The following is a 15,932-nucleotide window of genomic DNA, read 5'->3' as shown; positions in this document are numbered from 1 at the left end:
ATTATCCGGAGAACCATAAATATCACTCTCTTGGAGCACTCTCTTTAACAACATACTTACTCTCTTCAGAAAAAACCTTTAAAGATCACACAACACTCTGATTTCTTTGGTACTTTTTTTTATTAATTACATCAGAAATTTTCACTAAAATTTTACTAATTCTAACACAATTTAGTTGTTGTCTCTTTATCATTTAAACACTTTGTTCACCTGTTTCTACGCCAATCGATGTTGTCTATCTTAACCACACAAGGTACAATTGAAAAACGTTACCATAATAAAAACAAATTTAACTTAGCTATGATAATCAATAATAGTAATAATTAGTTGTTAACAATAGTGTTCTCTCTTTTGTTTTGTTTCCCACATGGTGAAGTACATGATTCTCGCTGGAACTGATTGGACTAACTAATAAGACGATCCTAGAATCGGATAAAGCTACGCCTGATATCGATCATAATGTTAGGTCAACTTACAAACTAAACTTGCAACAACTTTTCTTGAGAATGGGCGTTTTTTTTTGGGGGGCGAGAGTGGGGGGGTTTTGGGGAAATTTGCATACGGGAAAAGTGTATGCACATAAAAGTCATAAAATGTATGAAAAAATTATAAATAAATATTTAGAAAATAGTTTCAATTTTTTAGTTTTCCTCTCAGTTTTAGTTCTTCTTGTTTATGTTTTATAGTCTTTTGAACAAGTTTCCTTCTGGCGCACGCTGGCAAAATGTTAAGATTTGCCCTGATTTAGTTTCTACTTTCGCATTCGGGCTGTTTGCACACTGTGTCTTTGTTTACTTTTGGCACCCACTGTAAGCTATAGTGCTTTAGTGTGATTTGGGTGTGCGATTGGGTGGGAGGTACTCAATTTTCATTGCCAATCGATGCTTTTTCAGCTGCCCGACAAACAATCTAGGTGAAAGTATAAACATTAGAGTGCATTCATTTCCTCCCCTGGCTCTTGGCCTCATCTCCTTTCATCATTTTGTTTCCGTTTCCGTATCTGTTTTTGTTTTTGTTTTTGTTTTTTTGGTATGTGCAGACAGAGCGACAGGGATTCGTTCACTTAGGACGCTGATCTTTTTCAAAGACCGATTGCCACCAACATTAACGCTAATTGTTTTCTTTTAGTTATAACACACAGGACACGCGACTAACAGCTAGGGATTTAAGCTAATGCTCTAGGATGATTTGTGGATTCGCTTCGGACACCTTCTCATCGCTATGAGGAGAGGTCCGTCTCCGATCCGTCCACCTCGCCCGGCGGATTCCGCTTGATGCAGTCCCGTATGCTCTGCAGGATGATCCCGGTCCGCCGGTCCAGGGCCTCCAAGTGCGGCTGCCAGAGCACAGGACTCACCGGATCCTCGCTGAGCGACTCGCTCATCAGCTGGGAGAGGGGCTTGGGTCCATTGTGGAACCTGTAGGGAAGTTGGGAAGATTTAAGTTAGCTAACATTTTCGGCATTTCTGTTGAAATTACAATTAATTAATATGGTACAATTGAGAATAAATTTATACATGGAATGAAACTCTTGATTAGATGAATTAATTGTTATTTTAATTGGATTTGCCTTTTCGTAATTTAATCATAAATAACATTACATTCCTAATCTTATATATTTATTTATTGTTATCAAGTCAAATATCTGTCTATTTTAATACATACAAAACTTACTCTATTATTAAAACCAACTAAACTTCAATTGTGCAGGTATGCATTTCCAAATTAGCACAATATAATCACAATTAATCTTCATTCTGGGAAATTGAATAACACGCAGAGATGGATGTAAGAACCTGCCTATTGAATACCGAAGCTCAGGGCAATCCTCATGGACTACGTTACATAATTCCCGACTTAATTCAATACTCACTCCAGCAGCTTGACGAGCGTCGACTTGCGTATCAGGCAGCACTGCAGAACTGGAGCCAGAATGGAGAGCTCGTCGTGGAAGGGCCGCCCGAAGCCACGGCCGTGGTCCAAATGCAGGGGGAACGTCTCGTTGCCGTACACCCTGGAATGCAAACGAAAGCCGGGCCAAATTAGAGTGAATTCGGCAATCAGACCGGGCCAAGATCCGCCTGCCTGCCCAACTGCCTGACTGCCTGCCTTTCCCTGGCAGATTGGCGGCATAATTGCCTGGCAAAAAGTGAGCAGACGAACAGGTGAGGGGTTTTTCGGGGATTGAGGGGCAAACCGGTCGCACTTTGAGGCAGGTGTTAGCTGGTTGCCAGCGATGACATCGCCTTAAGCCCAACAAACGCTTTTGCATAACAAACAATTTAGCAGGAGACCCAAGTCGGCCAAGTCGCCCTGGCACCTGGGCGCCAAATCCCCAACATCGATGATGTGGGACGCCGGATGCCGGACGACGTGGCATCGTGGCGGCGGCGTTGGGCTTACAAAGCCGAGATGTTTTGCAACCTTTTGCCGGCTAGAAATATCTTTCCAGCTGCTGCATCTGCCTCATCGGCGAGGCAACTGCTTGGCTGCTTGGTTGGTTGGCTGGCTGGCTGGCTGTTTGGCATGCAGGTGCTGGCATATCCATGGCAAATGCAGGCGCTTAGGCGCACACGGGGCGCATACGTAACGTAACATAAAGTGCCAATGGCGAGATGCGGAGAGACGCAGGCGGCAGGCGGCAGTCGTCAGTCGGCAGGAAGCCAACAAAGCCATGTGTGCGGAAATAAACCGATCGCATTAGTTACGATGCCAAGGACTCGGATACACAGCCGTGTGCACTCGCATCCGGGGAGTAATCCCCACATTCCCAGTTGCCCCCCCATAGTATCTCCCCCATACTCACTTGAATGTCTCGTAATGATGACGATCCATGTTGCCAGTGAGAAAATCAAAGACGGCCATGTCCATGAGGTCGTACAGTCGCCTTCCGTCGTCGTATGGCGGAATATCCCGGACCTAAGTGGGTATTTTCCAGGGACGAAGAGGGAGAGGGTGAAAAAGAAGGGAAAATCAAATGCAAAATTAAGCTGCAGCTCGGCCAGCGATGTCTTAATTAAGTCAGCTTCGGTTCGCACTCCTCATTCCCCTCTTCTGCTACGTTGCTACGACCACAATAAAAACATTTGCATTTCAATCGAGTTTAAATGCAAATTAAATAAAAGAAACCGCAGCAAGATGAGAGGGATGAGGAGGAGGAGGAGGAGGAGGATGGAGGGGGAGTACTTGGAGGATACATACCAGGGCACAATAATTGGCATCTGTCTCCCATTGGGCCTTCTTCCTTTTGTGGTAGGAGCGTCGCCAGGGATGCCGCCACAGCTGTTGGGAAAAAGGAAAGTAGGACCGGAAATCAATTCGCATCCTTGCAGGCAAACGGAAAACAGAGAGCGGCTAGCAAAACTGTCCGACAGTTATGCCTGTCTTAGCGAAAGGCATCTCGGCTGAAATGTACACTCTTGAAAATTGTTTTCTTTATCTTTGAGTGTCCCCTTTGAGAACGGCAGCCATAACGACCACAAACAATTGTGTCCCTTCAAGAAGTGCACTTCTTCTAATATAAATTTATGAGAAAATTCTTTTATCAAAGAATGAATGAAAATGTTTTTTTTTTTTTTTTGTTTTATAAGCTGATTTCAATGAAAACAGAAACAGTTTAATCGCGTTCAATAGAGAGTGGTAGAAAACAAATAATTTAAAAGCCTGAAGGTCACTCATTCATTGCCTTAAAAATACTTTTATGTATTTCTGGGTTCAAAGACCAAACCCAGTTTGTTTTTCTATGTGTAACAATATTAATTTTATCTCTGTGGCTGCTCTTCATGCTTCTCTCGCGAATTCTTCCAACTGCAGGCCAAATTAATTTTGCTTAAATTAAATTATCTGCCCAGCGCTGGCCAAGGCGGGCAATAAAACTTTTGCGCACCCCCGCGTCACTTCTCTTCTCCATCTTTTCGGCCACCGCAACTTACCTTCCGACCCTGCGTTGCGGGGTCAGGGGGTCAACAATAGCGACAACAACAAGAACGACAACAACGGTAACAGAAACAGGAACAAGAACAGGAACAGAAACAGGAACGGCAAACGGGAGCGGGAGCGGGAGCAGCAACAGCAACAAAAAAGTATATATGAAATATATATAAAAGAATTAAAAATCTGAAGAGGGGAGGGGAGCGGGATAAGCGGGAGCGCACAAAAATGCATAATAAAAGCTCGGCGCGTTGGGCGTTTTATGCTGAGTGGGCGTGGCGTCGGCGGCGGCGGAGTGTGTAATGACCGGAATCGGGGGTCCAAATGGGGCAGGGGATTTCCCGGGACACTTTGCGGGTGGCGGGGGCGGTGGGTGGCAGGGGCTAACGGTCCGAAGAATGCAGCAGGCGGTGCAAAGCAAAGCAAGGCAAACAGAAAGCGGAAAATGCTAACTGGGGGAAAAGCAACAAACTACACAAAAACGAAAAAAAACGAAACGAAATGCGAAAGAAGCAAACATAAAGCTGGAAACTCAGGTAAGTTAACGCTGCCATGGTGACAGCGGAACGGGGTTCTCATGGCGCTCTTTAGCTCCCCAGTTCACCTTAGCTTAGCCGAAAAAAAATGCATAAATCAAGCAAAATTAAATTTTATAAGAGCAGCGGGAAATGGAGGAGGGGCACAAAAAAAAAATGGTAAGATAGAATGTGAGGCAAGCAATTTGCAATTTTTGTTAGCTGCGCGTTAAATGGACTTGATAAATTCGCGGAACGCAATGGAAAAGATTTAAAATGCAATGATATTTCTATGAAAATTGCCCCTTAAGTCAGCAGATTAGTCAAGAATTTATTTATTAACGTTGACCTCGGACAGCACAACTTAGTAACTACACAAGTGGTTATAAGATGCACTAAAATATCTTTCCCAAAATGTTCTCAGTCATCGGGATGAAATGTTTCTTAGAACTTAAAATAAAGGCCATGAGTACCTTAAAGTATGCAATGAAATAACATTTCTAAGTAATATTATTTCTTTCAAATAATGTGCATTAAAGAGTGATTAAGAGCTTAAGTAAGAAGTCACAATCTTTACTACTTCGATAAATCCTTTCACGTATTTTAATATTAGTATTTATTAGTAACACTTCAACAATGATATTAAAACTACTCTATTTCTACTATTACTCTTCTTCAATTTAAACACATTTTGCTAAAATGGATTGAATTTCAATTAATCCTCTTCTAGACAATTGTTTAGAAATCAGGATTATTTCTCCCCTTGCCATCAATCATTGCAACTCAGTTAGCCATGGACTCCCCTTAACTGGATTCCCAAAGCATTTAACAAGCGTGCAAATCAAATTTGCAACTTAATTAAAATTCTGTTCAGTTACAAAAAATTTGCTCGTTGTTTACAGCGCAGGGGAAGCGAAACTTGGCCAGGCCGGAAAAAGAAAGTAAGGAAACCTGAATAGCAAAAACCGGAGGGTTACGGGTTGAAGGGTGCCACAAAAAAAAAAGGGCTGCGGAAAAGGAGAAAGAAAAATGATCTCTTGTGCATAATTTACAGTTTTGCCTTACGCCAAATCTCAAGTATACACTTAACCATTTTCTACTTGTAAACTGTTTGGAGAGCGAGCCACAAAAAAAAAGGGGGGAAATAAAGAGAATTATTCCTTTGAGGCTTCGGGGCAAGGATACTAAAAAAAATATATATATCTATGCTCAAAATAGACCAAAAATAAAATGCCTCTGCTGCGGAAAATCTGAGGGATGAGGCGGATGAACCCTTTTTATGGCCGCAACTCGCCAACTGAGACAGTCAAGTCCTGAAGTGGACAGGACCGGGCTTTAATTTTTCGGTAATTTGCATTTAAAAGCTGTTGCCGTTGTCCCTTTTTTTCCCCCTGCTCTCTGTTGGCCCGCCCGTGTTTTTTCGTTTTGATGGAGTGGACTCTAAAATTTATTAACGTCAACGACTGAGCCCTGGGTTCCTGCATTTTATATTCCATTTTACGCTTTACCAGTCGCTGAAGAACTGATACAATATTTCTGCTCTTAATTCAACAGCCAAACGAATGAATGAAATGGGAGTGGGAATGGCAATGGGAAGGGCAATGGGAATGGGAATGAAGTGAAGTGGCTCTTTGGGGGCAGGCTAAAAGGTAAACGAGTCCGAGGCACAAACAAAGGATAAAAGGTATGCCAGAACAACAACAAAAATTATGCAAATTAAAAGTGAGTTCTTTCGTTTTTGGGCCATCTAGCACAGCCATCGAGCCAGTGGCTATTTAAAAGCGCCCTCTAAGCCTTAAGTGAGTTGTCCGGGGCTCATGTAGTCCTACGAACTGACCACCACCCCAATCCAAGGCCATAGCTCACCTGTTGCGAACCACACACATACACAGCTTACAGACTAAGTAAATAAAGTGATTTGTTATTTGGCCTGGTCGGCCAGGCGCACGAAATTGGTAATGAAAGCGGGCGAGGCATAAATTGTAATCTGGCGCAGTGTTGAAGCTGGCCGTGCATTAATCAAAAACCACTTAGCCAGGCTCACAGACATGCGTGCTGCTTGTACCCTGGATACTGAATGTTGGATACTGGATGCTGTATAATGTATACTGGATGTTGGATGCTGAAGGCTGGATGGAGTGTCTGCGAGCTAGGGGGATTCAGGGGGGAGGGCGGATACATACCTTGCGATTGCCCGACTCAAAGTTGGGCAGAAAGGCGGCGAAGGAGCCCTCCAGCATGTCCGGGTTGCCGCAAATGGCATGCGAGGTGTCACAATAGTACGAGCACTTGCCATGGAAGCATAAATTCAGCGATGGCGAAACAAAGAACGTCTTCAATAAATTCTCCTCGGCCAGTTGATAAATTTCGGTCGTAATGTTCAGTGTTCGCCCGGCCACGGGCATGGCACGCCGGAATCCCAGGATCCTGCAACCGGAGAGCGAGGCAGAAAAGCGGTTAACAAAATGCCAAACAAAAAAATCAGAAGGGAGAAGGTATAGTCGAAGGAACCGACTACGAAATTTCTCATTATTGGAGAGCACCAAAAAAATATTTATTAATATTAAAACGAAACTCTAGCTAAAGCTCTGTGCAAAATCTTTCCGCGAAATACAATATCCCTCCAATTAAGTTCCCAAAATATTTGTCAACCCAAGACACCTCTCTCAATATAGAGTACCATATTCCACCCACGAATAAAAGAAACGTCCTACGAAATAACAGCGCACCAAGTAAACTTTTCCTTAATGTTTTTTGGGGAGGCGGCGGAAAAAGACTGCGTGTGAAGCGGAATGCGTAATCAAGAATAAGAAAAATATTTGTGGACTGTTGTCAGGGAAACGGTGGGGAATAATACAATAAGGAAAATAATTCCTTGTTTATTTAAGGAAACCCAGCCGCACAACAATTGGGCTAATTGAGTGAAACCCGATCTAGAGCCTCTCTTTGTCTGCATTTTCATCAATCAAATCGGGGGAGCAAAGGTAAAAAATAGATTCCCCATCGAATCAATGAACGAATGTATCAGCAATCTTTTCGACGAGTCACGGTTAATCTCTTTCGATCCAAAAGGGTTCACGTGAGATTTATGGTATCGAGGCTCTGTGGCAGCAGACTGACCAGAAAATATTATCGAAATTATTTGGCAACATGGAGCATGTTCCCATTGTCTGGGGGTCGCCGACAGCCTGAGGTCAATGGGAAAGTGCCGTAAATTTATATCACCCACCCACAGACACTCCATCACACACTCCACTCCATTAGAGGGCTGACAGCCCGAGTTGGCAGAAGTTAGCCAGCAGGGAGTTGGCCAGTGGAAAATCGACAGGAGAGTTGGCCAGCTCGAGGGGACAAACATACAAACGAGTATGCGTGCGTTTGGCAGCCACAACAATTACACAAGTTATGAAGCCTTATCTAAATTCAAAAATCCCCCTACAATTAACCTGGCCGTCAAAGTTGTGTCAAAAGCCAAGCAGCATGAGCAGCAGGGGCAGTAGTAGCAGCTGCTAACTATGCAGACAATTACAGACTAAATTACAGCAGGACATGTCAGGCCACTTGGCCAAGTTAATTAGCCATGAAAGGGCACAGATAGCCGGACTGGCAGGGTTATGTGGCCACATCATTTACATGAGCCACTGCCACAGCTTTTTGCCTCCTGAAAAATATTCTTAAATATCATTTAATGGCGCCATTTTGGCCTTGGCCTTCCCAAACTGCTAAATGTATGGACATTTTTTATTTTATTCGGCCCGGCCATCATAAATAATGAACATAAATTGACTGCGGTCTGACCTCAGCAAAGGTTGGGGTATATAAAAGTTTGTGTGTGTAAGGATTATTGGGATTCTAATCGCAGAGGGTCAGGCATCCAAAAAGTGTTATAAATTTGAATGCCGAATGTTGGCCAAGGGACCGGTTCACATGGCGGACAAATTGGTTAATTTGATTGCTTTGTCATGCACTAAAAAAACGAATAACTTTCAAGGGGCCATAAATGTGAAATGTGGTAGCGAAATAAATTGCACACTGCTCCCAGGAAGTGTAATCATTATTTGCTGAGTCAATGCTTGATATTAGCAGGAACATTTTAAAATATTTGTATCCTTAATTTAATATAAATGGGGTTATAACAAAAACTTTATTGGTAGCTAAAGTTTCTAAAGATAAATTAATTTATATATGGTTTTAAGCAACACAGAAATGAATGTCACTTAATGCCACTTTAAACCAGTCAGCACTAACTACGTTAAACTACAACCCTTTATATCATCAGTTTACAATATCCAAGTACAGATATTTTCCATTCTTGTTTGAAATTAAATCTAGGTAATGTTCAACCCGCTGAGAATGCACTCTGGTTTGCCTAATTGAATATTTCAAATTGATTTTGCACAATATTTCCCTGATTTCCCCGCCTTTTTGCATTGCGGCTGCAATCCATTCAGCGCTCACCATAAATATTTACGTATAATTGAAAATTAAATTAAAAATAAATAAGAGTATGCCAGACATTTACACGATGTCGGTGGCGATTTAATTCGATCGAACGACTCCGGCACCGGAATGGAATGGAATTCTTATGCAGTCCAGTGCCTCGCGGAGGAAAAGCGGGAAAGCTGGGAAAATCGGCACTCACCTGTCCAGATGGAAGGCGGCAATCTCGGCGTTGTGGCGCTCGTAGTCCGTGAAGTAGAAATGGTTGGGCAGCGTTTGCTGGTCCCGCGGAAACCTGTGGAAATGCAAATGAGCAGGATCGCAGGGGTAAGTGGGTTGTGGGTGGAGATGTAAAATAATGAAATGAATAGAAACTGCGGGCTTCTGTCACCGGCTTAATGCATTTGCGTGGGGCCACTTTCAACTTTCCCACGGTGCACCTGCATTGCTACGTGCCAGCTTAATTACTTACACGGAAGGGAGTGCTATTTAAAACACAAAAAAAAAAACCCTTTATATGTATTTAAAAACAAAAAAAAAAGAACCCTTTCATTTAAATTGCAAATGAATGGCATTATAAGGACACTTTGCACTTTGGCAGCTGCGCTTCTGTGGACAAAAAAGGGGAGTGGGGGAAAGGGGGAAACTGAGGAATGGAAAACCAGCACGTTGACCAGGCGAACGCGTTTAAATCTCATTAAAAAGTGCATGAATGTTTTAAATTTGCGAGCAGCTTCAAGTGCCACCGCAAAACGACGGCAATGGACGTGGAATTTTCATCGACAGGCCGCAGGAAAGTCAGCGAATAAAAAGCGCAATTTTATTTACTCGCCTGTGCGAAAACTGTTGTCGACAAGTGGGCGAAAGTTGCATTCATTACGCGAGCGCGCTCGGAAAATCGCGGGTGGAAAATCGCTGGCAAGCGCCGGAGGTGCGGGGACAAATGCATTAAGCGGCGACAGACGGAAAAGTCTTCGCCCATCCGTTGGCCAAACTTACCGCATCGGCTTCATTAAGGCCTTGATATCGTTGGGGTACTCGATGATCAATTTCAGCTGGGTGCCGCCCTCCTTTTGCACTGCGAAGGATACGATGTAATGAATGTAAATGTATATGTAAATGTAAATTAATCAAGCACTCGAAATTAATTGAAGCAAAAACCGAATTCATGCAATTCGCACTTCACCGATCACCGTCTGCAGTCGGCTTTTAAAATGCTACCAAAGCCGGACAAGCTGTACAAACAAATTACACTCGACTAAATACCAATTAAAACGCATTCAAAAAGCACACACAAATATTGCGTATACGCAACCACACAAAGAAGCCAGAAATAAAATCCGCCTTGGTTTGTTTACGCTTCAGTGTGTGAAGTGAACCGAATGGTTTGATCATTGCAGACCGACACAAAAAGGGAAAATAAAAGCAAAACTCCTGCCGCACACAGACCGCATTTCATTAAAATTTATTCTAAAACACAAAGCAATGAAAATGACCCTTATATTCTTGTATTACATATGAATTATGTCTAGAAAGTTGCTCTAAAACCAAACTCCTGCGTGTTTGTCTGTTGTGGAACTTGGTCGCTTTTGTGCGCGGCGTGTACGTGATAAATGCCAGCCATACAAAGCCAAAGTTGCAGCAATTATGCTGCCACAGTGTCATTGTTGCACACCATTTCCCCCCTCCACTGCTCTTCTTATTCTCCCTTAACTGCAAATGAGTTTTCTTTTCGCAGCTCTGAGCTGGCGCTGTTAAAAGTTTATTATTAATAAATTATGAGTTTAATGAATGCGCTGGCAAAAACTTTGCTATGAAAATAGTTTCGCAGCGGCACCTCAATAATAACAGCCGCCAAGCTCTACATAATTGAGTTAAATGTGCAGCTGAGTCCGCACTTCGCATTCGCGCAGGTCGGGGCAACAAACTTGGCCAGTATTTATGGCTTTACAATCCCACAATTGCAGAACGGCATGAGGCGAACTCCGAACGGAAGCAGACTGTCTTACCAACATGCTGTATTGGCAGCTTGATCATGTCACGTAGCACCGCATCCACCAGAGTGTCCTGCTCGCCGTAGAGCTCCTTCTTCGTGATGCGCAATTGGAAGCGCTCCAAATTGCTGGCATTTGCACTGCAAAGAGATGAAGACGGAGACGGAGATGGGTGTTTGAGTTCAGATAGAGCCGGGCAAAAGGGAAACAAAATGATAGAAATGTAAGTAAAAATCGAGCATCGCAGCCAAGAGCCAGCTGTCGTTTGCAGGCAAAGGAAGCCATAAGGACAATCAGCCTGAGGGCGAACACTTTGGAAAATATAGGGTTCAATTTTAATTATAGCTAACAGTTTTTAAGTTAAAACATCCTTAAATACTTTCTTTCTCACTTAAAATAAAGTGCTTTGAGTACCTGAAACCGGAAACCTTTAACTTTGCTTATGCACTTTCTAAACCGGATCTCCTGGGAATTTTTAAGCAACTAAAGTCCGACTTTTCCCCCAGTGTATGAGCTGCTCAGGGCTCCCTCATAAGTATGCCATGCTTTGGGGCTGCATATCAAGATTTCTCACATTGATTTGTCAAAGCGAATGCCCTGCTCCTCGGCCTTTCTCTGCCGCTGCTGTCATGACAATTTGGTTTGCAAATGCCAAGACACCCCCGCATCAGTCGTAATCTTTGGTGGTCGATTTTTCCTGTTGCTGCCAGACTGGCAATTGTCGGAAAATATCTTTTTCTCTCCGATTATCCCTTCCACATCCACATCCACCACTTCCACATTCACATTCACATCGACATCCACTTGCACATCTTCTTTGCCTTTTGACATGTGCCGCTCACATGGCCAATGCTTTTGTCTTAAGCTCTTGCAGTTACGCTTTGCAGATTTAGTCCAATTTGTGCTGGTTAAGCACTAAGAGCCCTGCCAGAATTTAAGCTGCAAAGTGCTTTCCATCGGCATTAGCTTACCCCCGTTGCAATGCACAACAATTTATGGCAGCAGTCGGGACAAATTGAAATGCAAAACCGACGACTCGGTTGGTCAGCCAGTCAGTCAGCAAGTGAGGAATGAGCAGCGCTGTTCGGCTTCATTGTGCAGCGGGCTTATCGCGATAATGAAGTCATATCCGTTGCTCCCCTAGCTGCTCTCAACGGCGTCTACATAACTCATTGTCCTGCCATCACCCACTACCACCCATTACCACCCACTCCCACCCACTGCCACCCACTTTCACCCACTTCCCCCTAGCTGCACAGTCATAATTTGCCCGTCGACTTCTGTTATACTTCAACGCCTAACCCTTTTTATTCTGGCCGCGTCTTTGCCGTTGGCCTTTGTGCGCAGGAAGGAAACAAATGTCTGGCAGACAAGCTCCTTGTGCCCCCAATGACTTTCAATATATCAGCGTTTTATGGAAATGGTGACAACTTCCCGACGGCCAGAGTGCTCGGAACCCACCCACCACCCCGTTTTCCACCTGGCGGCGTAAAAGTGCTCGAAATCCGGTGACAATGGCCAGGATCTGTGGACCGGAGAAGGGCCAACAGGAGTGACGAGGGTTCACTCAGATTCAGGTTCAGGTTCGAGGAAAAAGAGCCACGTCAAGAATCCAAAGCAGGCTTAAATCCGCCGGATTAAAGACGAACCAAAGGTCGGAAAAATTTAATATAATTGCTATTAAATACCCAATTGCCCCTGTCAACTGAAGTAAAAAGGCGGTTTCCAAACACAAAAGCTATTTCCTGTATCTGTTTTTGGAAACGAAAAATATTTTTAGCAACTCACTTTTACGGAAAAGAAAACACTGAATGAGGTAATCTTGAATAATCTCGATAAGCAGAATTTAATAAAAAATTTAAAGCATCATCTCAAAACTTTTACATTATAAAAATATTTTCATACCTCTTTCTTTTATTCAATGCACGTGTTTTAAAAAAGAAAATAGACATTATCAAAAGTTTGTTTAATAGTTCTTCAGAAGAACATCAACTATAAGATATTAAAGTTTTTGTTTTCTAGTTTTGTGTAGTTTATGTGACACACACAAACTTTGTTTTTGGGGAGGAGGTTTAAGACTTTTTGAAGGCACTTGCACTCTGGGAAGTTCATAAGTTGCTTTTGTCAGTGTGCCGCAAAGTATGCTAAGCAACGTGTTAGCTTGGCCAAGTCAAATTTGAGCTCATGCTTCATTTGTCAACTGCGGTGGAGCAGCAGTGGAGCCATGTGGATGTGGATTCCAGATTCTGGTTTCTGGAGCTGAAGCTGAAGCTGCGTAATTGATGAAGCCGCTGGATCCGGACACTGACTAAGCACTGGCCGCCGTCCACAGAATGGCCATATGTTGTGCGGCCCTGTGGCTCTGTGGTCCGAACGGCCAGCTGTTGCACTGAACAAAAAAGGAGGGGAGACGGCGGCCAAATTCAAGCGAATTCAAATCCCTTGGGTAATTGAGTCACGTAAATCAGTTGCAGCGGCCGGCAGTGAACAAAAGCCAAAATCGCATTACAAGAGAAAGTGAAGAAGGTGGCTTGCCCAAAAGGGGGTGTCCAACCAGGGGGGGGTTTCACAAAAAGGGGGAAGGGGGTGGTTAAAAGTAGGGAAAGCACGCCAAAAGCGCACGTGACACGTGGCCCACAAACACATACGCCGACAAACACGGACTTACAAACGCTGACAGCCGCAGTGACAGCCAGCCACCACCACCTCCTTTTCCCCCTCCCCACCTCCGAAACCAACGTCCTTCAACCTCAGTACCCCTCGTAAAAACCCCCTTACCCCATCACTGGTCTAAGCCAGCGAAAAACTTTGTTATGCAAAGCGTTGACAGCTCAACGACGATGACAACAACGTACCGCAACGCAAAAACAGAAACGCTGCGAAAAAAGAAGAAATAATTGAAAAAGAGATTTTCATATAATTGGTAGTAAACCCCCTCCCCACCCCCCCGCTGGCCAACGAGCTGCCCCGCTCGGCAGTTGCACGTTTCTGGCGGTTACTTGCGTCAAAAGTTTACTTTGAGTTATGTTTAGCGGAAATTAAATTTATTTATGTCAGCGGCGGGACGGCGGATGGAAAGCTCCTCTGAATGACGCTCTCTAATCAGCTTAATTGCGCTCGGTTTGACGATTTGACAGGGCCAACGGAATCCTGAGTCCTGAATCTTGAGTCCTGCAGCCCTGTGGAGTCCTGCGAGAATCCGCTGTCATGGCAATGGCCAGAAATAAACTTGGCTTACAGCTGCAAAATTATTTCACGGATTTTGGCTCACGATAAAACGTGAAGTACCGAAAAAGAGTACTTTAAGCCGGGTTTTTGTTTAACGAAAATCTATGAAGATCACGTTGCTGGAAACTTTGCGATTTTTAATTGGTGGGTAGTAGACTATTAATGCTGCTTTTCGAAAATTATGTAAGTTATCTTTTTAAATAGAAATTGTTCACCTGCAATTTCTGGTACGTTTTACATTGGCTAATTAATGAAATATTATATTACATTTATTTTGCAACAAGATTGGAGTTCAGTACAAATAATTCTCACTTTTGAGCGAAACTTTCCAACCAGGATTATGACTGGCCAAGCGACTGGCTTTCACTTGTTGTTCGCAGCGACCATTGTTAGTGCTGTTATCCCCGGTGTTATACCGCCGACCGAAGTGGGTACTATAATAACAGCTGTCAGCCGGCATGTCCTGGCCTTTTGCCTAAGACTCCCTCCCCATTTCCCGCCTTCGCATCCCGCAATTATTTCGCCATAAGAAAATGTCAGTAAAGTTTCGCCAGCGCAGCTTTCCCCTTTTCTCACTCTCCTATTCTCATTTTCCGTTTTCCCCGAGCAGCTGCGTCCTGGCCGCAGAGCCACAGAGCCGCAAAAGTGCTGCTTAGATGGAGAGGAGGAAAAGTTTGTGCGTGTGAAATTTTGCGGCCGCCAAGACCAACGAGGAGCCATCGAAACGGACAGAAACGGACAGAAACGGACAGACTGCACTACGGACACTTTTGAGCCGAGTTGGCCAAAAAGAAGAAGTAGAAGAGTGGAAGGGAGTCGACTCGCGGGCCAAAAGGAAAGTGAAATTAAACTTATATTGTAGCCGGGGATAAAACTTCGCAGGCAAGAGCGCGAACATTAAAACCAATGACAGCGGACCAACTGCAGCTGGGATCCGCGAAATAGTCTGACTAAAAAGCTGATGGGAGTCCGGAAAATTTCCACTCCGCCCTTCGAAATGTCAGCAAGCTCCCGAAGTTTTACACACTCGCCGACATTGAGCATAGTCTTTTATTACCCGGCACTCGCTGGATTCATAGGAATCGCAGGATTCGCGTTGTTCGCATCCTGACCGACAGCTGCTAAAACTTCTGTTGTTTCTCTCTTTTTAGCCGGGTGTAATTCGCTTGAAATAAGATTTCAGTCGCTCGGCGCGCGGTCGCAATTGCAGGCTAATTAAAAATTTGTCATACTAATTAAACGACCCCCGGAACTTGGGCTGAATCAGCGGCAACTTTGCCGTAATTATATACCCGGGCTAATGCCGGACGGACTTTTGTCGTAGGATGTTTGGTCTACCTGACTCTTCAGCAGCCGCCGGTAATAACTCATCTCGTAATTTTAGGCGCATTTGCATTTTGCCACATTTTTTTTCTTGTCCCTTCAGTCTGGCTGCAGTCTTTTCTTGGCTGCATTGTTACCGCTACCTGAGCTCTGGGCCAAAAAGCGCTGACTAAGCCACAACCTAAAGGGAGCGATGTTGGCCGGGAGAAAAGGGAGCCCGTCGAGCATGTGGGAAAATTCTGTGACAGAATTTTAATGAGATATCGCCGAAAACGAAGCGACAGGCGACAGCAGAAGTAAAATCGAGGGGGGATAAGACCACAGCATCTGGGATCCAGCTCGATCCAGTTTCAGCCACACAGATCTTTATATCCCTTTCGGTTGATTAGTTTAACAGAATTTGAAACTAACAAATTCAATTTATTTAAAAATCCTCAATGAAAAAATAAACGAAATAAAAAAATGCAAATAAAATATTTCGAAATAGAATTCCCACTGATAT

At 43.8% G+C, this 15,932-nt stretch overlaps 1 protein-coding gene across 4 annotated transcripts in view; it reads right to left on the bottom strand.

Moving 5' to 3' along the window:
• Positions 1–101: 101 nt before the first annotated feature.
• The window catches only part of LOC108091627 (extracellular serine/threonine protein CG31145), a 64,819-nt gene continuing 48,988 nt past the window's right edge, over positions 102–15,932 (bottom strand). For 2 of the 4 annotated variants that reach the window (XM_017190923.2, XM_017190922.2), the window contains 9 exons: positions 10,895–11,019; positions 9,885–9,963; positions 9,088–9,180; positions 6,629–6,872; positions 3,933–3,941; positions 3,202–3,282; positions 2,807–2,919; positions 1,874–2,014; positions 102–1,418 (listed from right to left, as the gene is read on the bottom strand). In XM_017190923.2, the coding sequence (XP_017046412.1) occupies positions 1,220–1,418; positions 1,874–2,014; positions 2,807–2,919; positions 3,202–3,282; positions 3,933–3,941; positions 6,629–6,872; positions 9,088–9,180; positions 9,885–9,963; positions 10,895–11,019 (1,084 nt within the window). In that variant the 3' untranslated portion in view covers positions 102–1,219. The remainder of the gene's footprint in view (positions 1,419–1,873; positions 2,015–2,806; positions 2,920–3,201; positions 3,283–3,932; positions 3,942–6,628; positions 6,873–9,087; positions 9,181–9,884; positions 9,964–10,894; positions 11,020–15,932) is intronic. The other 2 variants (XM_017190926.2, XM_017190925.2) reach the window with 1 other exon arrangement.

Source organism: Drosophila ficusphila, unplaced genomic scaffold (assembly GCF_018152265.1).
Source record: "Drosophila ficusphila isolate 14025-0441.05 unplaced genomic scaffold, ASM1815226v1 contig_791, whole genome shotgun sequence".
Taxonomy (NCBI): Eukaryota; Metazoa; Arthropoda; class Insecta; order Diptera; family Drosophilidae; genus Drosophila; species Drosophila ficusphila.
Note: the sequence above shows the minus strand (reverse complement) of the source record. Positions and strands in the feature narration are given on the sequence as shown.